The sequence below is a fragment of the Ceratotherium simum genome, chromosome 32 (genome assembly GCF_057802395.1).
Source record: "Ceratotherium simum simum isolate JZ-2026a chromosome 32, ASM5780239v1, whole genome shotgun sequence".
Taxonomy (NCBI): Eukaryota; Metazoa; Chordata; class Mammalia; order Perissodactyla; family Rhinocerotidae; genus Ceratotherium; species Ceratotherium simum.
The window spans coordinates 17426838-17452676 of record NC_141931.1 but is presented as its reverse complement, the minus strand read 5'-3'; the positions used below and the strand labels follow the sequence as shown (position 1 = coordinate 17452676).

Below are 25839 nucleotides of genomic sequence, written 5' to 3'. Positions count from 1 at the left end.
AGACACTCGGCTAAGACCAGTCATCTCCTAGGTATCCTGCTGCCTTCTACATAGGTCACTAGAAACTTTGAGGTCCAATTAGTAATATTATAGGTAGCTGCCTCCAATTCAGTTTAAATTCAATAACTAGTTACTTGCATTAGCATAAAATAAATTTGTTATAAATTATCTTTGTCAAAGGCATCAAAGAGATCTAAACATAAATCAAGAAGGCTTTTAAACAACAACAACAAAAAATTAGAATATAAGGGTCACTTCGCAAAATCACAAACCTGTTGTAATCCAGGTCAGGAACTAAGCAACTACTAATCATTGTAAGAGAGCTCAGAAGTAAATAAACGTCATTGAACTATTTTGTTGTTTTGCTAAGTAAGACATGTTATAATAGCATGATGTAGCCTGCTTGCATTTCTATTATGTATGCAGCAAACTGGGATTGCCTGGCATGGGTTAATATGACTTTTCTCTTTTTTCAGGCTAATTGAAAATCCAGTAATGTGCCAAATCTGTACCATAATCAATAACTAATTTTATGTTCTTGTATTATGTGCCTGGAAGACATACAAACCGACAAAGATCAACTGCCAAATGAGCGTTTTATGTGGCAATCCAAGAACTGATGAACCGAAAATTCTTTCTCAGGAAACAACAGATTTTTAAAGTCAATAAACAAACGCACTATTTGCACATATTTTAGATTATTACTCAGGATCTACTGCATGATCTAAAAAGTTATTTCTATGATGAGAAATGGACGTCCTAAGATATTACTGACACTAATTCAACTTGCCTTTTCAAAACAGAATTGTTTTGGGGTATGGGTATGTTTCCAAAGAAAAAGTTAAACTTATAAATAACAATTTTAAAAAGCAAGCCTATCAGTTCCATCAAAATCTTACACCGAACTCCAAAGACAGGTTGTCCTGATATTTCCTACTGTACACTTTAAATCTGTAGCCTCCAAAAGTCTTTGTTAAGCTGCATACACAGATTTTGAAAATGTTTAACTAAAAATATCAAAGTGAATACAACTCAACAGAATTTTGCCTGAGTTCCATCACTTAAGTATCCAGGAGTAATTCTCAAAGGGGAGAGAGAACTGGGGAGAGGGGACCCATTAGGATCTTTTGGGGGAGGTGGAGGGGATGTGTTTCCAGTACTTTGATCTATTGCTTTACCTGGGTTTTATTCATGACATTTCAGTTATTATTCTGGATTGCATATTTATCAACAGGAAGCATAGGAATAAAAGGTAAGACACTCTAGTTAGAGAAATGCAATATAAATAATGTTAAACGGTTGTCAGATTGGATCTACAAGGGAAGGATAAAGGGTATTACGCTCCCATTTATATGAGGACTGAACTAAAAAAGGAGATTTAGTTATATCAAGAGACTTCTAGGTGAGATGTTAGGAACGTCACTGACAATACATGCATAATTCATGCTCTCAAATATGTTTCTCATTAAAGCAAGCAAGAAACACACATATGCACATACAAACCACATTTGAATAGCAATAATTTTCCTTCTTTTTCTGATCACTCTTTCTGGAAAGGTTGTAGAGAAGAACTTCTGGTAGTAGTGAAAAGGTACAAGTTCACACTCTATCTGCCTTTTCTAACCAAATAAATCAAAAAGTTTAATTTTTCATGCATAGTTATTAAGGTGGGGAAAAAATTAATATTTAAAAACCATAAATACAGAATTAACCAGCCCACTTTGAAATAAGAAAAGTAGCCTATTTTTTCTTCTTTTCCTTCTTTATCATTTATTTTCTGATCTGTATGTCATATAGGTGAGTAATTATTTGAATTACCTCATTATAATCACACCTGAGACATCTAATCAGGTATGTTAACACTGACATCTAGTTGTGAAATGAAAGATCAGTTGAATACATCCAGTGTCTATTTCCTTTCATTCAAAGTGAGAACTTAATCAGGAATAAAAGTACTCAGGAAAAACAGACCTGCAAGGATTCTGAATTTAAAATCATTGCCAAATGTTTTATCACTATTAGCAAAGTACATTTCTTGTTTCATTTTAAAGATTCCTGCATTTAAAAAATTGCAGATATTTTCTGTGAATTAAATAAAATAAAAAATAAGTTTAAAAAAATTTTAAGTCCATTCAATTTCCTTAGAAAATCTCCTTAGAAGTTTAGCTAATAGTCAACTAAAAATTTTACTTTGGGTCAAGACATACTTTAGATCCTTGTCACTAAAGACAAGAGCCCATCAACCAGAAAGTGGATAGGAACTCTTTGAGATCCGTGTACAGACCAGAGCTGGGGAAGTGCAACAGAAGAGAAAGATGCCAAATTAATGTTAACAAAAAATGCACACTGAGGGAGTTTACAAGGAAAGGAAAATAAAGATGATATGCCAGATAATATAGCGTAATTTGAAGAAGAGGAGGCAACAAATTTTGAGGAGAAAAGAAATTAAGAAATTTCCTTGAGTAAAGAAATTAAGGTGTAAGAGATCTTTCCAGTAAGTCTCTAGGAAAGTCCATTTAAAACAGTGTTGGCATGATGAGATAGCTAATACAGCTAATGCTTCTGTCTCTTCCGCACCCCCTCCTGCAATTTTGACAGAAGCCACAGAACCCTGCATAGCCCCACATTACCCTTAGCCCTGGGGATGCAGGGAGCCTCAGTTTCCAGGGAGATAGGCTGGTCTCTAAAAAGAAAGTTTATTTCTGAATGGAGCTAGTTGAAATTAGAGGTAACTTGAAACTCTATAATAGCATACTCCAATAGAACTTTCCGTGATGATAGAAATGTTCTGTATCTGTGCTGCCCAGTCTGGTAGTAGTCACTAGCCACATGTGGTTACTGAGCACTTAAAATGTGGGCTAGTGCAACTGAGGAACTGAATTTTAATTTCATTAATGTAAATTTAAATACTGCACACGGCTAGTGGCTACCACATTGGGCAGCACAGTTCTATAATCATTGGGATCGCCATCAGCAAAAGTCCTGGATGGGAGGCAGCAGGTGTAAGTGTGGAAAGCACAGCCGAAGGAGTCAGAGAAATCCGTGTTCAAATTCTGGATCTGACACTTACCAGTTATATAGCCTTGGAAAATCTACTTATCTCTCTAAGCCTCAATTTCCTAATCAATGAAGTGGACATAGCAGTTCCCATAAAGGGCTGCTGTAAAAAGTAAATGAAATAAAGTATACAGAACACCTAGTATAAAGTAGATGCTCAAGAATTATTAAAATTCCTATTCACTGCCTGACATCTATCTGGAATAGTAGAAAATAAATAGATTATTATTTTAATTGTTGTTGTTATTATTATTAAAGCTAGGAAATTATACCAGTTAGAAAAGTTTAAGTGTTATAACTGTTCATCTGAGAGACAAATTTCAGGATACATATTTTTGAAAGATTTTAGATTGACCTAAGAAGCGATCTTCACAAATGATAATAACTACACAGTTTCAATTTCTACTATAAAAACTAAGAGACTAACATGGATAAAAGGAAAAACTTTCTTGATCTTGTTATCAAATCCTAGCATTAAAGATGGAAACAGGTACGGGGGAAATATTTTTCAAAACAGGGCAGAATCTTTTCTTTCCACAATATTTATTACTTGTCAAATATAGAGGAAGACAGTCCAACTAAATAAACTTCTAAAGATACTTTCCATCCCTAAAACTCTGTCATGTGAGTGTTTAGGAAAGGAGGGTAGATCTTCAGATCATCTTTCACTAACTACCATTATTTGGCACAAGTCTTGGTCTTTTCTCCCTGATTCACTGGCTAGAAACTAGAGAACAGACACAAGAGAAATGCTCTTCTGTGGTTAAGTTTGTCTATCGATTTGCCTTTTCTAGCTACTACAAAAATAATAAGTGTATAATTACATTATGACAAACAAAATAAAGTTTCTGTTTCCATATTCAGTGATGATGCAGAGCTAAATCAATTTGTAGGTATCAAACTGCAAGAATACTGCATAAATGCTTGCTTGTTTCCTTCTAATTATAATTATCTATTAGGAGAGAAACTAACCCCACTTCACAGACAAAGCTAGATCTTAGATGAAATACTGCCACGTCTTTTTTGATATTAATCTTCAATTCCCTTGTCCCTCTTCCTGTCTCAAACTACCTAAGCAATACTCACCTATTAGCCAAACTCAACACTAAACACATGAGTATTTAAAAATCAGTATGGAAAGTGGGTGGCAAACATCATCGTCCTCGTATTGCAGAATTCAAAGAACTTCTAAATTTGTCATTAATGCCCAGTCTCTCTGAAGTAAATTTTACTCCATTCCAATAATTCCAAAATGCGATTTCTAGTTATACTATCTCTGTAGAAATTATTTGCCTATCCCAACATTTATATCCCCCTTCTTTTCAATAACCAAACATCAAATCTATTCACTGTGGCAATGAGTCCAGGTAAAAGGACTATATCCCACCTCCTGTGCACCTAGATGAGGCCATGCGGCTAAGCTCTGACCAATGAGATATAAGTAGCAGTGTATCGCACTCTCAGGAAGTCTCTGAAAAAGGAAGGGAGTGATAGTTGTTTGTGCCTTCCAGACTTTCTACTGTTGATTTGGAAAATAAAGGTCATGGCTGGAGCTCTAATTACTATACTGGACCATGAAGAGGAGGCCACTCCATAGCGCTGGCAAAGCAAAGAACTGGAGGGAGCTAGGTCCTGAAGGATTTCAGGGAGTCACCACAGCAGCCCTGGATTACCACGTCTAGGCTTATTATATGTGAGAAAGAGAGATAATTCTACCTTCTTTTAGTCACTATTATTTTGGATGTTTCTATTATTGACAGTCAAAGCTAATCCTAATGGATGCATAAACCTAATCCTAACAGATACCTCAGCTATTTAGATGGGGGTGTGTGTGTGTGCATGTGTGCGTGCGTGCGTGTGTGTGTGTAATGCGAAGAGAATTTCAGGTTCATTTCCTATTTAGATCAGATCAACTTAATTCAATAAACATTTATTGACTATCATATGCAAAGCAACTTACTAGACCCTACAGGGGTGGATATACAAAGTTTATATTTATGGAGGTCAGGGGAGTTTTAAAAGTAAAAGAACACGGTTTATCCTGAAGTACAAGAATCCCTCCCTTAATATAAAAGGTGATTTCCCCCTCAAATTTTCCTTATAGAGTGAATTTCTGCCAAGCAACTGCTATTTTCATTATATTTTTTAAGTCACATCTGTATTCTCCTGAGGAGAAAAACTCTCGACACTTGATTTAAGAAAATAAAAAGAATTTAGGAAACTTACCAAAATCTCATATTAAAGAAACAACTGAAAGATCTCATATGAACAATATTAATAGCAATACTAATATTAATGACAATACCATGTTATACTCAAAATCTCAAACGCCAACACTGCTGAAACTCCAGCACAATGATAATCAACCTCACATATTTTCTATCCTCAGTAATCTCTTGCTCAATATTTTTGCATGGCTAGACTTCCTGAGATGATTTTTATCATAATAGGATTATTAGAAAGAGACATAGCTATCCCTAAGGAAGCTGTTTTCCCTTTGGAATGGTGGCTTCTTTGTCACCTAACAATCAAAGGATAAAAACAAGCAGCACACCTGAGTGGTTCCTGACACAAAACAAAGGTCAAACTGTAACTGTTGACAACGATTGCTAAAGCGAGAATATAAACCTCAATTTCTTTAATTTCTCAGACTTTCGTTCAACAGATCTTTGAAGGATTACTAGTGGATAAGCCCTTTTTACAAGAGGTGTTTGGTCTTTTAAAGTAGTTTCCTATCCTAAAATTAACAAATGCCTCCTTCCATCAAGTTTTGATAACATTTAAGATAAAATCACTTGCAAAGTGATATGAGATTGTGTATTTTAAAATTATATTTTGTTTAAGGGAAAAATAAACTTTCAAAGTCTGTATTTTAGAACCTTATAAAGGGAGGTGGTCACTGTTCAATGGATATGTTTATTTATAAACTATACATATCAATATACATAACACAATGTCAATTAAGAAAAAAACGTGATAGTATCAAATGTTCTGTTTTCTGAAATCACATCAGTAAATTTGCACTTATGGGGTTCTCCAGGGCTCTTTCTATAGGTTCTAATGAAATCATTCTATTGCTTAAAGGTAGTTCACGCTTGTCTTTCTAATACAACCCAAACTTCTTCTCATAATCTGGACCCTACATGCCTCCAGCTTCCTCTCTTGACATTGTCCCTTGACCAATCCCATTTGCTTCCAATTCACCCGCGCCACACGCACACACTCACACACACACACAAACGCTGTTCCCTCAGGTAACACTAAACTACTTACCGCGCCCCAAATGGGCCATAATGTCTCAATCCTAGTGCCTCTGCACAGGGTTAAAAGACCTATCCTCCCCTGCCCAACCTCTGACACCACCTCTCTAGTCCTAGATCACTCTGATTGGGCCTTCAGGACTCACTCAGCTCAGGCATGACTCCTCCAGGAGGCCTTCAGGGAGCTCGAGGGTGGTCTGAAAGAGGCTGTTCTTCCTGCTTTTACCACACTCTATGGTTGACACTATCACCACATTCTCCTAGGACGCTGCCTCTCTCACTAGACCACACAACCTGACAGAGCCTGGGCCATGTCTTGTCTATCTGGGTACTCGCAGCACCTAGACACTGCTGTACCTGGCAGCAAACGGGCCCTCAATAAACGTCTCTTGACTGAATAGATGCATGGGAATGAGTGAGTCTGATTTCTAAAATCAACTCTTGAGTATTGCTAATTACCCTCTTCACTGTCCCATTCCTGAGAACACAGCTTGAAAAGTGTTTGATAAGCCTGTACTTATGTGTTTATCTATGGCTATCTCAAAGTTCATTCTTAAGAAGATTGACATGTAGGTCAAATTTTTACCCTGGAAACACCTACAGTGAAGTTCCCAGAAATACAAAATTCTATTAATCTTACAAATATTTTAAATATAGCACCAATAGTGCTACTGTCAGGCAGCTAATAAGTATTTTTTAGAGTACCTATCATGTACTGGGCTAGATCCTGAGAATACGAGATGAGCGGCCATTTGTTTCCTCTTTGCCAGCATCTAGTCCCCTTTTTCTGGCAATAGCCCGAGATTTTCTTTTGGGGATCTTACCTCACTCACTCCGTGTCAATGGTTCGGATGGCCTCAAACCCCCAACCCTAGTTTCTATGAAACCATGTGTCAAGTGCCTGAGTCAATAAGACTTGCCAATGTGGTTTCAGGATGGGCACACAACTCAAAATAACCCAATTAGGCACAATAAGAGGGGACCCCTGTCTTTTCCTTGGGCAACTAGGAATAGATGGCTGATCTTTCCTACTGACTTTAACCAAAGAAGCATATTAAGTTCAGAGGCTGCTACAGCCATCTTGATGCAATAGGGGAGAGTGTGTATAAAAATGTACTCAATCCAGAAGAAACAAAGCTGAGATACACAGAGAAAGAAACTGGTTCCTAGAGACATGATTTGGGCCCCTTCTTCAAGCCTACCTCTGGGCTTGGTCATTACATGAGTCAGCGTGTACAACTTTTATGTAAACCAGTTTGAGTTTTCTGTAACTTGAAAATAATAGTTCTAATAGGTATTCAAGAGAACACCCACTTAAATATCATTTGTCACTAAGAGCAAATGCATTTCAAACTCCAACTTGGCAAGCAGAGCAACATGAATGCCAAAAGTCTTGTCAATGAGTGATTAATTAACTATATTTCTACAAAATAGAAGCACTTCTCTTGACCAAATACTCCCCAAGTGTCCTAAATTGAGGCAATAATGGCAGGAGTCCCAATTTTGGGAGCCAGGACTTCATTATGGGCCTACCCAATTACATAATCCTACATATGTATTCTAAATACAACAAATATGTAGAGAGCCATTTGTAACTGTATCTCCAATGTCTTTTAAGAAGTACATAATATTTTCCGCTGTACAATCTAATCAATTAATTATAAAATTCCAGTTCTGAAAGTAAAAACAGTTAAAATAGAAATTTCAATTATAGGCAATTCAAAAATAAAGAATTTTCAATGATCAATTAACATATAAAAGGATGCTGAACCTCACCAATAGTGACAGAAATCCACATTAATTTGTTTTCCCTATCAGATTAGCAAAGATTTTATAAGATAAACACTATCTAGTGCTAGCAAGTGTTTGAGAAAATGTGTCCTTCCTCATGTTGGCTGTAGTATAAATTGATCCCACTCTTCCATTGTTAGACCTAGCTATTCCACTTCAGGCAATTTATGCTGAGGAAATATTTGGACAAGTAAGTAAAGACATGTTTAAGACTACATACATATATGAGAATAGATCTGTTAAAAATGATACCCATATACACTGACATGAAGTGATATACATATTTTTAAGTACAAAAAGCAAGTGATTAAATATCCTGTTGAATAATGACCCAAGTTTTGTAAAGTGTGTCTGTGTGTACGCACATTAAGAAAAAAACCCAGCAAATGTCAACAGGGGCTATTGCTTGGTGGTAGAGGTGGAATCTGATGGTAATTCTTACTTCTTCCTTTAAATATTCTTGGATAGTTTGGTGTTTTTTTTTTTAACAATAAGAATGTACTACTTTCATAATCAGTAAAGAGCAAACAAACAAAAAACTATTTTCATATTAGAACAAAAGAATTCAATTCTTCTCTTGGTTACGACCCTGAGAAATCACAAAAGGAAAGTAAGTATCAAGGACAGACAAGAAAGATTTGGATAGTCTCAAAACATGCCCACGGGACTGTGACCACACACACACACCAGCAAACAATTGTAACTCAATTCATTATTTTATCCCACCAACTCAACAACAGTCAAAAGAATAAAAAACAATAAGAATTAAACTACATTGACGTAGTTTTTTAGAGACCTACAAATAACTAGCATATGGCCCAAAATAAAACACTTGAATGTCATTATTTTCACCATAGCTCATTATTAACATACAATTAAAATTCTACATTGAGTTAAAACCAACCTATTCTCAATAGACTTGATTATTTTGAGAAAATTTCAAATGTTTTATTATGTGCATACAAAAACTCTTTATGATTCTGATTTGACCACCTTCAACACACACACACACGCACATTTGTTTTTTCTCCTATATAACACCTATTAATATTCTTCAAAACACCATCCATGGTCCATATGTATTTGAGCAAAGAACACGGGGAGGGGAGGATGGGAGAGGACTGTATCTGCTGACTCCTTCCTCAGCCCTTCTCTTCCTGGTCAAAAGTCACCCCATGAGGCACATACAGGAAAATTACTCCTGTGCTCCTCCTTCACTCAAACACTACTACTACACTCACAAAACTTCTGACACCAGACGTGTGGATGTTTTCCCCATACTAAGCAATCCTCTGAGACACCAGCTGAATATCTACAGTTCAATTCAATTCTGACACTAACTGGGGTTAGCACAGACCCCACAGGTTAAGGGCTCAACAAGACTGCCCCCACTTCAGATGCCAATCTCAAGTCATAAATCCCTGGGTTACCCAAAACTTCTGTCCAACTTGGTTACAAATTGGAGATTCCCATGATACCCTCCTTGGATTTGATCATTTGCTAGAACATCTCACAGAACTCAGGGAAACGCTTACTTACATTTACCAGTTTATTACATAATAAATGATATTATAAAGGATACAGAGGATAAACAGCCAGAGGAAGAGAAACATAGGACAAGGTCTGGAAGGGTCCTGAGCGCAGGAGCTCCTGTCCCTGTGGAGTTGGGGTGCTCCACTCTCCCAGCACGTGGATATGTTCACCAACCCAGAAGCTCTACAAATCCCATACTTTTAGGATTTTTATGCAAGCTTCATCATATAGGCATGATCAATCATTAACTTAATCTCCAGCCCCTCTCTCCTTCCCAAAGGATGGGAGTAGGGCTGCAAGTTTCAAGTTTCTAAACATGCCTTAATCTTTCTGCTGACCAGCTCCCATCCTCAAGCTGTCCAGGAGCCCAAGAGTCGCCTCATTAAAACAAAAGATACTTCTATCACCCAGGAAATTCCAATGGATTTAGGAGGCCTGTGTCAGGAACCAGGGTCAAAGACCAAATACTAGAACAAAAGATGCTCCTAGTGCTTTTATCACGTAGGAAATTACAAGGGTTTTAGGAGCTCCGTGCCAGGAACTAGAGGCAGAGACCAACATATATTTGCTATTATTTCACAGGCATGACTCTCCCCCTCCTCTCCACTTAGGGTTATGTTATCCAACCCCTCCAGAGAGCTGCTGGAGCAGCTAGATCCCACGTTGACATCCTGATGCTACATCTAAAGCCAGACACTGAGGGTAGACACCACCAAGCCCCCCCCACTGGCAGTGCTGTGGGATGAGGCAACAGCAGCAGAGTCAGGGGCTGCACTGAACAAGCAGCTCAGGGCCCAGGAGGCAGGTGGTGCCAAGTGAATGTGGGGCGGCACATAAAATAAATCTGATAAAACGGGAGAGAGATTGTGGACAAAGTGCTAAAGGTGAAGATGGAGAGAAATACTAGAATTATAAACATTCAAAAGTAGAGCCCATGGAATTAGCTGATGTGAGTGAGAGAGAGGAAACAAAGATGACTCCAAGACTTGGGTCTGGGCCCCTGGAAGAATGGAGGCACCCATTACCGGGGTGAGGAAGGCTGCAAGAGCAGCAAGTCTTGGAGGGGTAAGGAGAACCAGGAGTTCAGCTTTGTACATCTTTAGGAAAAAAAGAGATTATGGGAACATTAACAAATCCTGCCTTACAGACAAATTACCGAGAAGTTTACTTTAGAGGTAGTCAAAGCTGTCAACATAATCAGACATAATGCATATACAGCCCTGACACTTCTCACTCACCAACCCACTGCTTTCCAGCATCTCCTCCCACAGGTGCATCACTGCCCTCTTGTTGCCAGTCAGGCATTTCCCAAGACAGGCGCTAAGGAACATTATTTTACAGGATGCTAATAAGTGTGCTCCCCTCTCCCACTAAAACAAAGTGTCCCTTGCTCAAACACATTTGGGAGGGCCTATTTTAAACCAAATAGCATCTTTTTTGCAGGGCTTCTCAACACTTAATACATTAATGTGTCCTGAGAATGTCTCAAGGGACAATTTCGTGTGAAGAGTCTCCTAAACTTATTTGACCATCAAGGCACACTGATGAATCCCTCTCAAAAGACTGCTACATAGGATACCAGCCAGGAAATGGCAACTAATGCAATAATTCATTTTAATCCTTATTTAACTTGGTTTATATTATCTAATCACTCCTTGAAATCCTCTCCTCCCTTTATTTTCAAGGCACAATGTTCTTTTGGTTCTCCTTGCTATCTAAATTTTTCCTGCTAGTTGCCCTCCTTGAATACTATTTCTCTGTCTAGCAACAAAATATCATTGCCCTCAGTTCCACCTTGTTGGTCCCCTTTCTATACCTCAACATACATATAGAAACAAATCTCTATCTCTAGTCCTGTCTCTCCCCCAGTCCAAAATGCACAAGCAGTTGCCTCTTTGACATTTCCATGGGCCCCGTGGACAACATAAATTCCGTAACTGTAAAATGGAACCTATTATTTCTCCCCCACTTTGACTAATGACTATAACATCTGATAAATCACCCAAGTCAGAAATCTAGGTACCTAAGACTCAAATAAACACCAGATTTTGCTGATTTTTAGATCCTCTTTATCCCCTGAGTAAGTCCTCCTCTCCATTTACTGGCTCTGCCTAACTTCATCATCTCTCAACATAAATCTCCTACTAGCCACCTTGCCTCTAATCCACATTCCCCCTTTATGGTCATAGGGTAAAACTTCTAGAACATGACTCCAATAGGTTCCTTAATTTTCATTTGTTAACTAGACCTAGGAGATAAAAATCTAAGCACCTTATCAGGTTATACATGGCATTTCATGATTTGGTACTTTGTAAACATCTTCTTCTTTCTTGTAGCACTTATATTGCAATAATATCTTTTTTGTGTGTGTGAGGAAGATCAGCCCTGAGCTAACATCCATGCCAATCTTCCTCTTTTTGCTGAGGAAGACTGGCTCTGAGCTAACACCTATTGCCAATCCTCCTCCTTTTTTTTTTTTTTTCCCTTTTTCTCCCCAAAGCCCCAGCAGGTAGTTGTATGTCATAGTTGCACATACTTCTAGTTGCTGTATGTGGGAGGCCGCCTCAGCATGGCCGGACAAGCGGTGCATCAGTGCACGCCCGGATCTGAACCCGGGCCGCCAGTAGCGGAGCGCGCGCACTTAGCCGCTAAGCCATGGGGCAGGCCCCTGCAATAATATCTTAAGACTTACACATATCCACATAGACCATGCTATTTCACATCTGTGTGTCTATACAGGATATTCCTTCTGTCTGATATACCCTTTCCCTTCTTGACTATCTGAAAAACTCCTAATGATCCTTCAAAATCCTGCTTGGAAAAAATATCATAAAATTGAACAGCAAACGCGAATTATAAAAAAGAATATACCACTGGCAACATCAACAAGCCACAAAATAAATACAAATAACAAGCATATGAAAATGTTCAAGGTCCTAAGTAACATCAAAAGTATTACTTATATACCATGTACCAGGAACTATACTAACTCTATGTATACATTGTTTCATTAATTCCTAACAAGCCTATAAGCTTAGTAGTATTACTATTCCGATTTTATCAATGAGGAAATCCAACACAATTAAGAGAGGAAAGCTGGTTACAAAACAATGTGGGGAAAAAAAAGGAACTAAGATTTACTGAGTATTTACATTCTTTTTCGTACATCGACTGTTGCATTTAACATTCACAATACCCTGTGAGCAAGTATTATTATGTTCACCTCACAGACAGGGTACCTGGGCTCAGAAACTTAAATAACTTTCCAGTATTCATACAGCTAGTATATGGCAGATCAGTCTTATTTTTTTTTTATTTTTATATGAGTGTATTCTTTTTGTTTATTGCAGTAACATTGGTTTATGACATTGTAAAAATTTCAGGTGTACATCATTGTACTTCTATTTCTGCATAGATTACATCATGTTCACCACCAAAATACTAATTACAACCCATCACCACACACATGTAAAAATATGGAACGCTTCACGAATTTGCGTGTCATCCTTGCGCAGGGGCCATGCTAATCTTCTCTGTATCGTTCCAATTTTAGTATATGTGCTGCCGAAGCAAGCACTGGCAGATCAGTCTTACTCCTAAATAATGGCATTAATTTTATCACTCAAAGGAACATATGGAGTAGTTCAGAAAACACTGGGAAGGAGGCCAGGGAAATGAACACAAAGTGGATCCAGATTAGGAAATCTATTCCCTAGTGGAGACGGTAAGTAAGCTTTCCAGGAAATCTAGAGGGCAAAATAGAATACCCCACTCTCTTCATTGCCCTTCTCTTTTACCCCTTCATTTCCATTCTGTATCATCTTTTGTGGCTATAAATAATTTTTTCCCTCACCAATTTATCCCTGTGTGGTTCAAATCTAGTCTGAAAGCTCTTTGACTACTTGAAATATTTAATAATCAATTTCTTCTAAAGGCCATTTTCAACATGTAATAATTTTCTATAACTTTAACATTTTTGAGAACAGTTGCCCATATTTACTGAGCACTTCCCACATCCAAGCACTATTTACATGCTTTATTTTTATTAATTCATAATCTCCACGATTCCCCTTTGGGGTAGGTACTATTATTGTCCACATTTTATAGAAGAGGAAACTGAGGCACAGAAGAGGAAACTGAGGCACAGTTTCTCCCCAAGGTCACACATAGGAAGTACCAAGGCCTTCCGACAATAGAACTGTGCTCTTAACTAGGAGACGAAATGGGTTCTCCCTGAAACTGTCCTATATACACTGTCTACTGTTACTATCTCATAGCACCAAATAACATAATGAGTTAAGACCAAGCTGCTAAAAAAACAAGCCATCATATTTCAAATGATTGTTAGAGACAGTTTAAGTATAAAATATTAAAAGAATGATAGAATTTGCAGAATAGACAAAGTATAACACCTGAAGGATTCCTAAAAGCATTTGGCAAAGGTGATGTAAAAGGTAAGGTATGTATGTTCCCACTACTGATGTTTCTTCCAAGTGAGTGGCTTCTATTCATTTTAAACTCCTCCCCTATCCTCTCTCTTTACATCCCTTCCCTAGAAGGAAGAGTAACCTCTCTAATTGGCTAATTAGGGAAGACTAAACTGGGCATGCCTGCTCAGCTCCACCAGTCCTCCTCTTGGGAATAAGCTACCCACAGGGAACATGTGTTCTGCCTGCTTCTCCAGCTGTGCCCAGAAGGTATGCTGCCTAATTCTCCGGCTGAATATTAGCTGACCCACTGGCCCTCTCACTAAGCCAAATCCTCCAACTCAGCCTTTATTAGTAATAAAAATCATACAGATTTTGATTTCCTATTGCCTTACTCTTCTGTTTTCTCATTTTGTTCAGAGTTAGGAAGAGGGGTACTATTTATTGAGCTCCCTGAAAAACCCCAATAGATAGGGCCCAACACAAATTAAATTGGTCATCTATTCATTAACATGGGAGAAGGAATTTGATCTGTGAAATATAGTAATAAATACTCTGCAGTGAAGTAAGCATTCATTTTTCATCACTTAAAAGATAGGTAATTCTAGGGGCCAGCCCGGTGGCATAGTGGTTAAGTTCACACGCTCTGCTTCGGCAGCCCAGAGTTCGCAGGTTCAGATCCCAGGTGCGGATAGATGCACCGCTTATCGAGCCATGCTGTGGTGGCATCCCATGTAAAGTAGAGGAAGATGGGCACGGATGTTAGCCCAGGGCCAGTCTTCCTCAGCAAAAAGAGGAGGACTGGCAACAGATGTTAGCTCAGGGCTAATCTTACTCACAAAAAAGAAAGAAAAAAGATAGGTAATTAATTCTCTCATCCAACGGAAAGTTAGGATTCTCCTTTATTGAATACACTAAATTCATCCTACGTACTTCTTTGTATTTCAAGTTAGGAAAAAACAATCTAATAACTTCCATAGATAACAGAGAACAAATGATACAAATTTTTAAACGGGAGAAATTTTTGCCTGCCTTCACTTTAAATCTGGCAACAAGTCACATAAGAATAACTATGAGAAAATAGGCATAAAGAGGACATTTTTACAATCCCAAAGACAAATATAAAAGAAAAAAAAAAATCAAGCAGTTCAAATTCTAGCCCCTTACAACTGATGTTCCAAAAATATCCCTGGGTGACATTCAGATCTACATTTCATCATAATGTACTTGCCTCATTCAGTCATAAGCACATCTAATTACGAAGTGGGTTGGTAGAGTCCCAAGTTGGCACATAAGTCATTGAGAAATAAAGACAAAGCGATTCGGAAAATAAAAACCAATGAGTGACAAAGGAGAGGCTTAACATTTTAACAGAAAATATGAAGGCTGAGCAATTCTTGCTAAATATGATTAAGTATTAGGTGGCTAAAACTCAAAACCAACACCTTGAAAGACTTTTAGAAATGATTTGGTAGGGCAGGCCTTTCTGCTTTTAAGGCTGTCTCTGCAGCTGGCTGTTTATACAAGTCGCCAGCTAGAGCTTTCCTGTATTCCCACCTTCAAGCACACTTTACTCTCTCCCTGATATTCTGTTTTACGAGAAAAACAGAATCTTATTTGCTAACCACTTATATTTGCAGGTGTCCTGGCAGACTGCACCAAAACATACTGAGGAAACTACTTCTTCCACTGCTTTCTGCAAGGAGGTATTTTCACTTGGAAAATTCTCATTAGCCAAAACTTTATAGGCTATGCAGGCACAAATAATATCGAAGAGGTCATAAGTGGTCCCTGTACAGGGGCAACAGGTATTAAAGAATGTAACAGACATTTGTTATGCTGGTGGCCATCTAGAATCTTTGCCTATGTTTCCTGTTTGAAAATTTTGCCACATTGTGATTCCTTTCTTCCCAAAACAGAAGCCAAAACTCGCTCTCCCAGCTTCCTTTGTTCAGCAATGGGATCTAACATCCACCAACCAACTGCATCCACATACGACACCAATTCAGAAGTAGCAATTTGAGGAAGCAGATTAGAAAATCCGTCTTTTTGGTGAGAGAGGTGGTGGAAGCCTGCATCTTTCAGGGGGAAAACCATGGGGGCACTTCTCACATCTGGTTCCCAGCTTTATTGGTGAAAGTTGTGATGTCAGTTTGAAGCTCTGCAGGGGCCATGCCCAGAGTGTGGTTTGAGTAGCGTGCCTGTTCACATGACCTGTTTTTGTTGGGTGTCCTGTAGATTCTGTGAGCTTCCAAATGCCCTTTAATGTATTTTTTTCTGCTTATGATAGCTAGAGAGTAGATTCTATGGTTTGCAACTACGAATTTTGTATCATACAAAAATTTGGGCTAAGCAAACTATGGTTTTATCAACGTGCTGGTAGAATGACAACTCAATGATAAATGCAACAGTTATCTACAGACAACCGGTCACAAGTGTGGCACTGTGCTAGAGGCTGTACAGGAACAAAAAGGAACACCACAACATATAGATTATGTAAATACATGGACACACAGGTATAAAATAAAGTTAAATGACACTTAGAAGATATAGAAGCATCTATGTAGTGACTACAACAATACAACAGCATATTGCACATACTGCTGTGGATGAAAAATTTTTATTCAGGTATTAAAGTGTCATTGGGTTTGGGGCAAATCTATCACGCTGCCTAAGAAATTAAATTTACCTTTTATAACTATTAAAATTCAGTTGTGTGGGAGAAAATATTTGCAAATCATATAACTCATAAGGGATTAACATCCAGAATATATAAAGAACTCCTACAACAGAATAAAAATAAACCCAATTCCAAAATGGGCAGAGGACTTAAATAGACATTTCTCCAAAGAAGATACATAATGGCCAATAAACACATGGAAAGATGCTCAACTTCTTTAGTTTACAGGGAAATGCAAATTTTTTTTTTTTAATAATTATTTTTTATTTCTTTATTTTCCCCCCAAAGCCCCAGTAGATAGTTGTATGTCATAGCTGCACATCCTTCTAGTTGCTGTATGTGGGACGCAGCCTCAGCATGGCCAGAGAAGCAGTGCGTCGGTGCGCGCCCGGGATCTGAACCCGGGCTGCCAGTAGCGGAGCGCGCGCACTTAACCACTAAGCCACGGGGCCGGCACAGGAAATGCAAATTAAAACCACAAAAGAAATCATTTCACACCCATTGGGATAACTATTATCGGAAGAATGGAATAGCAAGTCGAGGATGTAAAGAAGAAAAAACTGGAACCCTCATACATTGCTGCAAAATTGTGCAGCCAGCGTGGACCAGTATGGCAGTTCCTCAAAATGTTAAACATAGAATTACCATATGATCCAGCAATTCCACTCCGAGGTATTTACTCAAACGAACTGAAAGCAGGCACTCAAACAGATATGTATATACCAATATTCATAGCAGTATTATTCATAATAGCCAACAGGTAGAAACAACTGAAGTCTACCAACAGATGAATGGATAAACAAAATGTCATATATGCATATAATGGAATACAATTCAGCCATAAAAACGAATGAAATACTGATACTACAACATGGATGAACTTTGAAAAACATTATACTAAATGAAATAAGCCAGACACAAAAGGACAAATATTGTATAATTCCACTTATATGAGGTACCTAGAATAGACAAATTAGCAGAGACAAAGTAGAATAGTGGTTACCAGGGGCTGGGGGGAGGGGAGATGGGGAGTTTTTGTTCAGTGGGTACAGAGTTTCTGTTTGGGATGATGAAAACTTCTGGAAACAGATAGTGGTGATGGTTGCACAACATTGTGAAGGTACTTAATGCCAATGAATTGTAGATTTAAAAGTGGCTAAAATGGCACATTTTATGTTGTGTGTATTTTACCACAATAAAAAATTTCAATCATAAACCTTATCTAGAAATCTGTCCAAATTTAAGTTCAATATTATTTCTGTTGTACTGCTTGTTATTATTATTTAAGGTATAGATTCAAGTAGTGGATCTAACCAGAAAAATGGTGGCATAGCATGGTTAAGAAGTCAGGTGGAGACCTGGGTTACAATACTGGGTCTACAACTAGCTAGCTTACTACATACTTAAAACAAGGCCTGACAGGTAAAAGGTCATAATAAATGTTGCAGTTAGCTGCCATTGTTATTAGTTTTTATTCTCATATAAAAACCATATGGAAAAGAGCAATGCATTTTATTACAGAAAAAATTTAAAACCTTGGTACATCAAATAAATGAACATTGGAAAACAAATATGTAGGGAAATTACTTGCATCAGTTATGATTAAGAGTCAATATCTCTAATATGTAGACCTAAAACCAAAAGATGAGAGAGCATGGAGGTAGAGAGGCAGCAGGAAGGCTGCTCTCAAGAGGCCACATCTGAACCAAGAATGAAAGATGAATTGCAGCTGCAGTGAGTGCTCTGGGTGGAGACGACAGCAAACGCAAAGGCCAGAACACAGCAGGAACTGGGCAGTTTGAGGAACACAGGAGAGCAGACCTGTGAGCCTGGGAAAGAGAACCAGGGCAGAGTGACAGATAAGGTTGAAGAGGCAGACAAAAGCCAGATCTCACAGGCCTAGTAAGAAGATGCGACTGTGATTCTAACCTCAAAGGGAAGCCATGTAAGCAGGAAAACGACATGATCCAGTTTACTGTGCAAAAGACCATTCTGCTTGCTACGTGGAGAAAGGATGGAGTAGGAAAGCAGAGTGGAAGCAGGGAGCAGCTGGAAAACTATTTGTATAATTTCAGTAAGCGCCAATGTAGCTTAGATTCAAGATAGAAGCAGTGGCAATAGAAAAATGTGTACAAATTCAGGTTGCACGGGCTAAAAGGAGAGAAAATATTTAACTGCTTCATTAACCAAAAAAAAAGCAAATTAAAATTACAAAATTTCCCCTATCAGATTAGCAAACGTTAATAATGGATAATATCAATCTGATGAATATGTAGCTGCAGAAGGCACTCATAAACATCTAAAAAGCAATTGCTGGGCCGGCCACGTGGCATAGTGGTTAAGCTCGGCATGCTCTGCTTCAGCTGCCCAGGTTCACAGGTTCAGATCCCAGGCGCGGACCTACACCACTTGTCAGCCACACTGTGGCCGCAACCTACACACAATATAGAGGCAGACTGGCACAGATGTTAGCTCAGGGCTAATCTTCCTCAAGCAAAAAAAGAAAAAAAACAGAGGAAGATTGGCAACAGATGTTAGCTAACAGCATATCTTCCTCAGCAAAAAAAAAAAAGCAATTTGCTATATTATCTACCAAAAGCCTTAAAAAATTCTCATGATTTTTTACTTAGTAACTAGCACATAGTAAGTCTTTTATTGTTGAATGAATTAATTCAACTTTTAGAAAACATGCTTAAAGAGACACTCAAGGATGTAATTATAGCACATTTATCCTTGCAAAAAACTGAAGAACAATCTAATGTTCAACATTTAAGGAGTGGTTGAATTACAGCTTATGATAAAGTACTAAGCAACCTTTAAAATCATGTTCTTTAAGGGGTTTCAAGATATGGGGAAAAAAACGCTCACATTATACCTTACAAAATTAACTAAGAGAGTAATAGTACTAGAGTCTTCTTTTCATGCCAGTAGGTTTTGACATGAGAACTGAACATAGAAAGCCAGCAAATAATTGGTAAGCAGTAAAAATTTAGGGGCCAGCCCAGTGGCATAATGGTTAAGCATTCTCTGCTTTGGCAGCCGGGTTCACAGGTTTGGATTCCAGGTGCAGATCTATGCACTGCTTATCAAGCCATGCTTTGGTGGCATCCCACATATAAAAGTAGAGGAAGATGGGCACAGATGTTAGCCCAGGGCCAATCTTCCTCAGCAAAAAGAGGAGGATTGGCAACAGATGTTAGCTCAGGGCTAATCTTTCTCACCAAAAAAAAAAAAAAAAAATTAATAATCAATAACCTAGTTTAGAATCAAGACTTCATATGCTCAGAAAAATGATATGCTCAACTCATTATGTATTGTCTGCATCTTACAGTATTAGTCTCATTACCCTTGGTACTAAAAAGGAAGCAAGGAAGTTTCGGTTTTGTGGTTGCCTTAGTAATTTAAGAATAAACATGCACGTTCAAATTCTATTTGTCACTCTATCTCTCCAGTGCCTGGCACAGAACAGGAGCTCAATAAATATTTTTGAGTGAACATCACCGAAAAAAAAGCTTTCGGTTCCAACTTATCACCAAAGAAATTTAAAACCTCAAAGTGGAAGAGGCGCCTAAAAGGAACAGAGATAATAATTTATAATATTTTGAGTGGCTACAATGTACCGGGCATTATTAAACACTTTACATGCCTCATCTTTAATCCTCATAATAATCCTTCTCTGAAAGAGTTTCTTTGCACATTTTAAAATCAGGAAATAGGTTCAAAAATGTTAAGGAACTAGCCCAGGGTCACACTGCAACTAAGTTTGAAGTCACTTCTAGCGCCTAAATGTATCAAGACATGATGTTTCTTTTCAAGGATCAGAATTGACCAAGTTTTTTCTCTCTGCTTCCCCTACGGTTCCACTTAGCGTTCACTAACTTCTACCCTGAGTGGTGTGATCCCTCTGAAGGGCCATCCCTCGCTGGCCGAGCCCGCCCAGCCACCTCCCCCGCCCGCCGTGACGTCACCGGGGGTCAAGGACCAGTCCCCAGGCCTCTAGGGGGCCGCCCCACTTGGAGAGGGGCATTAGCGCTAGGCCGGGGCTCGCCCCTCCCCTGGTCCCCCACTTTAGTTTGACCTCACAGCCCCAGTCCTCGGAGGGGGCCTGCCCGCCCTTCGGCCACCGCGCGGGCGGGAGCGGGGAGTCCCCGCCCGGAGAGGAGGGGGGCCGCCCCGCGGGCGCGGTTTCCATGACAACCGAGCGCCCCCCCCCCTCCGTCTCCGCCCCCAGCGTCTCACCGCCCCGCCCCGGCGCCGGCGCCCCGACCAGCGCCCACGCGCGGATGCGGAGAGCGGCCGTCCGTGCAGTGTCACCTCGTAGCGCCTGGTGCATGCCCCCAATGCCGCTGTACAGCTCCAGGACCCGCAGGGGCTCCATCCCCGCGCCGCCGCCGCCGCCTCTGGTTCCGGAGCTAGGCCTGCCGGTCCGCCGCCCCTCCTCCCTCCGCCCGCGCCGCTCCCTGGCCTCAGGTTCCGCGGCTTTTCAGTTCCCCCCTCTCCTGCCGCTCAGGCCCGGGCCTGGGCACTGGAGGGGCAGAAGGGGCACAGAGGGCAGAAAACAGTCAGGCCTCCCAAGTGAATAGCAGCACTCCAGTGTCCTGATTCACGCTCCAGCTTCCTTCTAAAGTATGTTCAGGGGCCTTGGGAGGAAAAAAAAGTCTGGAGCTCAGTGGAGGGGTGAAATCTGCCTTTGCCTGGAAATGAATTAGCACAGGTTAGAATCCAGAAAAACTCATTTTTCAGGCATGCCGCTTTTCCGTGCCCTGGATGCCTGCGGTGTCCATTAGGCCGCAGCACGTACCACGTGCCTGGTGTGCCTGCGCTGCGGTTATGGAAATAAATCAGCTTTATCCCCAGAGAAAGTTCCAGAGTTACAAGTACAGAAACCAGCACACGTGCAGCAGAGCCCCAGTGCGTGCAAATACGGAGAGCGCTTGCTGTCACTGTTAGTGGAGTTAATTATAGCTTGGCTTGGAAGATACCCCCAGCGTAGGATCTGCTGTTAATATCATGTTGGACTACTTAGGGGCCTCCAAGTACTAGGACCTTGCCTCCATATGCAGGAGAGGAAATGTTCTCGTTGTGAAGTGTTCTATTGTTCCCGTTACTGCCACATGTTAACTTTTGTTAGAAAAATTGGAGAGTACCACTTGTAATAACGAGTTAATAACGGATTTGTTAGAAACTTGGCACGTGTGCTAATATAACAAATAAAAGGATGACTACTGTATCAGAAATACGAAACTGACCCATCCCTTTTGATGTGTCCTGTGAAAATTTTAAATTGTAAATGTGTATCGGCCTTTAAATGTTTTGTTTTTGTTGGTCACTTACTTCAGATGAGAAGGGTTGTGTGGTAGAAAGATACCAGAGAACTCGGTCTCAGCCCTGGCATTGCCAATACCTGGTTGTGTGACTGAGCTGTGCCTGGTTTCCTCATCTGTAAAATAAAGGGGAAGAAAGAGAGAGAGATGATTGCTGAGGGCCCTGCAGTTCCAGAATTTTGTGGCTGACTTAGTATTTGAAAAAGTGAGCCCTGGTTTGGCCTCATGTTAATTATCCGCTCAAACTGAACCATCTAGAAAGGAGACATTTTAAAAATCTGCTTTAAGCAAATGTACTCTTTTTAAGGCAACTCAACTTATAGAAATCATACACACTAATAGATATATAATGCATAAAGCAAACTTTTCTAATATTTATTGCAAATATTATACCATAAATATATATCAGTTGGCATATAAAGAGAGCTATATAGTCACAGTGGTTTATATGCAGTCAACAACCAATATATTAAATAAATCTAGAATCTGTTTAGCATTAGTGCTATATATCAAAATAAATATGACCAAGGGTCTTACTGTGTAGGGAGAGACAGGACAGAAATATGTGTAAGAGTTGGTGAAAAATACTATCCTCTTGAGAGGAAGGGAGGCCATCCCCACACAGGCTGATTACAAAGGGTTCACTCTGATACTTAAGGGTTTTCACAGCCCTGTTAACTTTGTTTTCTCCCCATCTTGAACTCTTGCAAACCAGACTGCTCAGCATTCCCCAAGCACCCTTCGTTTCTCCAATTCCCTGCTTACGGCCCTTGCTTATGTTCTGTACCCTGCGCAGAATCCTGGCCTTCTCCAAGACCTCCAAGTGGAAACTTCCTTCTAGACTTCCACGCTAGAAAGCCAACTTGTTTGGATTCCTCAGTCCACCCCCCATCCCAGTCTTCTGAAATACAGATTTCACCAGTTCTGTCACTAAGTCCTTTCTGTTCTTTCGAGCCCAATTTTTACTTTGTATATGCCACATCATCTCTTTATGTAGTATTTCTTCTCTAAAGCTTATCACGTGTGATAATCATTTCCAGAATGAAAACTTTCTCTGTAACTCTAATTTACATCTCCGTGGAGGCCTCAGTTAGGCCCCCTCGGATTATGCATTCTCCTCCAATCACTGGCACAAGTGGAGTGAGCTGGGGGGGGGGGGGGTGCTGCTACAATTGGGAGTAGTTAGGGAGGAATATAGGATGGGCAGATAAAGAAAAAAAGAAGATATATATATTGATTACTTCTTCCCAAAGCAATTCCCAGATGTTCTTACAGGAGAAAAAAAGCTTTCTAATCCTCTGGTATCCTCAGTGATATGTCCAATAGAGTTTATGTCTAATCAGAGAAAAGTATAAAAACTTAGACTTCAGGATATTCAGTGCATTTATCCCTCAAAACAGAGAAAATACCCTTGTAACAAAAACGGGGGCCAGCTCGGTGGCATAGTGGTTAAGTTCATGCACTCTGCTTCGGCGGCCCTGGGATCGCGGGTTCAAATCCTGGGCGCAGGCTGATGCACCGCTTGTCAAACCATGCTGTGGCGGCGTCCCATATACAAAACAGAGGAAGACGGGCACGGATGTTAGCCCAGGGCCAATCTTCGTCAGCAAAAAGAGGAGGATGGGCAACAGATGTTAGCTCAGGGCCAGTCTTCCTCACCAAAGAAAAAAAAAGAAAAACCAAAATGCTTGTTAGTACCTGGCACATATGAAGCATATAAGAAATAATTACGGGGCATAATACAATACTAAGGAGTATATTAAAATAATAATAGCATACTCTCAATTATTTATGGCCTTATAACTTGAAATCTAGTATTTTATTCTTCCTCTCCTGCCTGTCATTTCATTGAACATTAATATCTAACAAAATTAAACAAAGTCTGCCAAATGCTTAAACTACTTTTGCCATCATTTTTGAGTTTCCATGATCCAGGCCACTCTTTATTCCCCAGTCAAACGTGCCGTGGATTCCTACACAGGCTTGCCCTCGGGGAGAGAATATCCTGTTCATGTCAATTTGCACAATGAATAAATTACATTCTGGTTTTGCACAGAAAAAGAATGGTCTAGATGAATTGCATGGAAAATTAAAAAGTAGTCATATGGGAGTAAATTGCCAATATATATCCTCAAGAAAGGAAATTATATTCAGAAGAAATCTGAATCGGAAAGGACCAGAGAGTTCACCTACCGACCTCCTGGTCCACCAGCATTAGGCCTCGGCTTGTGGGCTGCTTGTGAGTGGGGTGTTCAGTGGTGAAGAGTTTGAATGAGTAGAAAACTCTTCATTAGAGTCCCCTCAAATCCAGTTCCTTTTAGGTTTGCCCTCTGCACTCATTTTGAAGAACTCTCCCTCTTCCGTAATGAATTGCATCGTGGAAAAAACGGCAAGCTCGAGAGCTGATGAGTGTAAATAGGAATCATTGATCTGCCGCTTCGGAGCTATGTGACTTTGAGAAAGTGAACTTAACATCTCTGAGCCTAAGCACACATCTAAAATGTGTGAAAATAGGACATGCAGTGGCTATGAGGGTTGGATGAGAATTAAAAGCACTTAACCTAGTGCCTAGCACAACATAAATGTATGTTTTTTGTTTTTTGGTGAGGAAGTTTGGCCCTGAGCTAACATCTGTTGCCAAGCTTCCTCTTTTTGCTGAGGAAGATTGTCCCTGAGCTAACATCTGTGACCATCTTCCTCTGTTTTGTATATGGAATGCTGCCACAGCATGGCTTGATGAGTGGTGTGTAGGTCCGCGCCCAGGATTTGAACCTGGGAACCCTGGGACGCCAAAGCCAAGCACGCAAACTTAACCACTATACCACCCGGCCAGCCCCTAAATGTATGTTTTATAAATAGGATTTATATAATAATATTTTGTAAGTGATGTCTTCTCAGTTCCTTCAACTGTGTGCCATACGGCCTGACTCTGACCCCTGGGGTCGATCACACTTCATTTAGGAACGCACATTTTAGAAATCGTAACTGAACATCGGTCCCCAACCAAGGTCAGATCAGCATATTGTAGAGTGGTCCAGATGGCCACGGCAGCTGAGGGCTCTAGGGGGGCTTGTGGGAGAAGTCCAGGAGTAGCCTGGGCTTGGAGCAGTGTGAAGGGAAGGCTGGAAGGCTGGAAGCCACAGGCACGGCTGAGGGGCTGCTGAGCCCAGGAGCACAGGAAGTCAGAAGACAGACAGCAGCACACACAGGAAAAGAAACACCCCCTCACTCTTAACTCCCAGAAAGACCAGACAGCTGTGAAAGGTGGGTGGACAGGTCTGACAGTCTTAGGAGAAAATTGTCAAGGTGACCTTACCAGGATGTGTGAGTTGGTGAGACTCGAGGTGGAGGTGAGGCGGAACCTATTAATACCATCCAATCATTTATTGACTCTTATGTGCCAGGCACTGAAAAAATTTTTAATTAAAAAAACCTTTAAAAGTGTAAAAATCTGTAATCTATTTCTAACCATAAAAGTGCCAATAATAAAAAAAACCAATTTAATACCTTCTACTCCCGGAGCATAGAATTATTTTACTAATTTCATTGATTCTCTAGAGCTACACTGTCCAATAGGGCAGCCACTAGCCACACCTGGTGATTTCAGTTTAAATTAACTTAATTAACATGAAAAATTTAGTATATCAGTCATACTAGGCATGTTTCAAGTGCTCGAGAGCCACATGTAGCATACAGTACTGCTCAGCTAAGATAGACAATATTTCCATCATTACAGAAAACTCTACCGGACAGAGCTGCTCGAGAGT

The 25839-nt window shown here is 39.9% G+C and overlaps 1 protein-coding gene and 1 non-coding gene across 4 annotated transcripts in view; both read right to left on the bottom strand.

Annotated features, from left to right (window-relative positions):
- TRDMT1 (tRNA aspartic acid methyltransferase 1) overlaps nucleotides 1–21174 on the bottom strand; it is a 60596-nt gene extending 39422 nt beyond the window's left edge. The window contains exon 1 of one of the 3 annotated variants that reach the window (XM_087420783.1): nucleotides 21063–21174. In XM_087420783.1, the coding sequence (XP_087276909.1) occupies nucleotides 21063–21126 (64 nt within the window). In that variant the 5' untranslated portion in view covers nucleotides 21127–21174. The remainder of the gene's footprint in view (nucleotides 1–21062) is intronic. The other 2 variants (XM_087420785.1, XM_004425332.3) reach the window with 2 other exon arrangements.
- Nucleotides 13112–13218, bottom strand: LOC147912974 (U6 spliceosomal RNA). The gene has a single exon (XR_015549394.1). It is a non-coding gene; the product is annotated as a U6 spliceosomal RNA (small nuclear RNA).
- Nucleotides 21175–25839: the final 4665 nt, after the last annotated feature.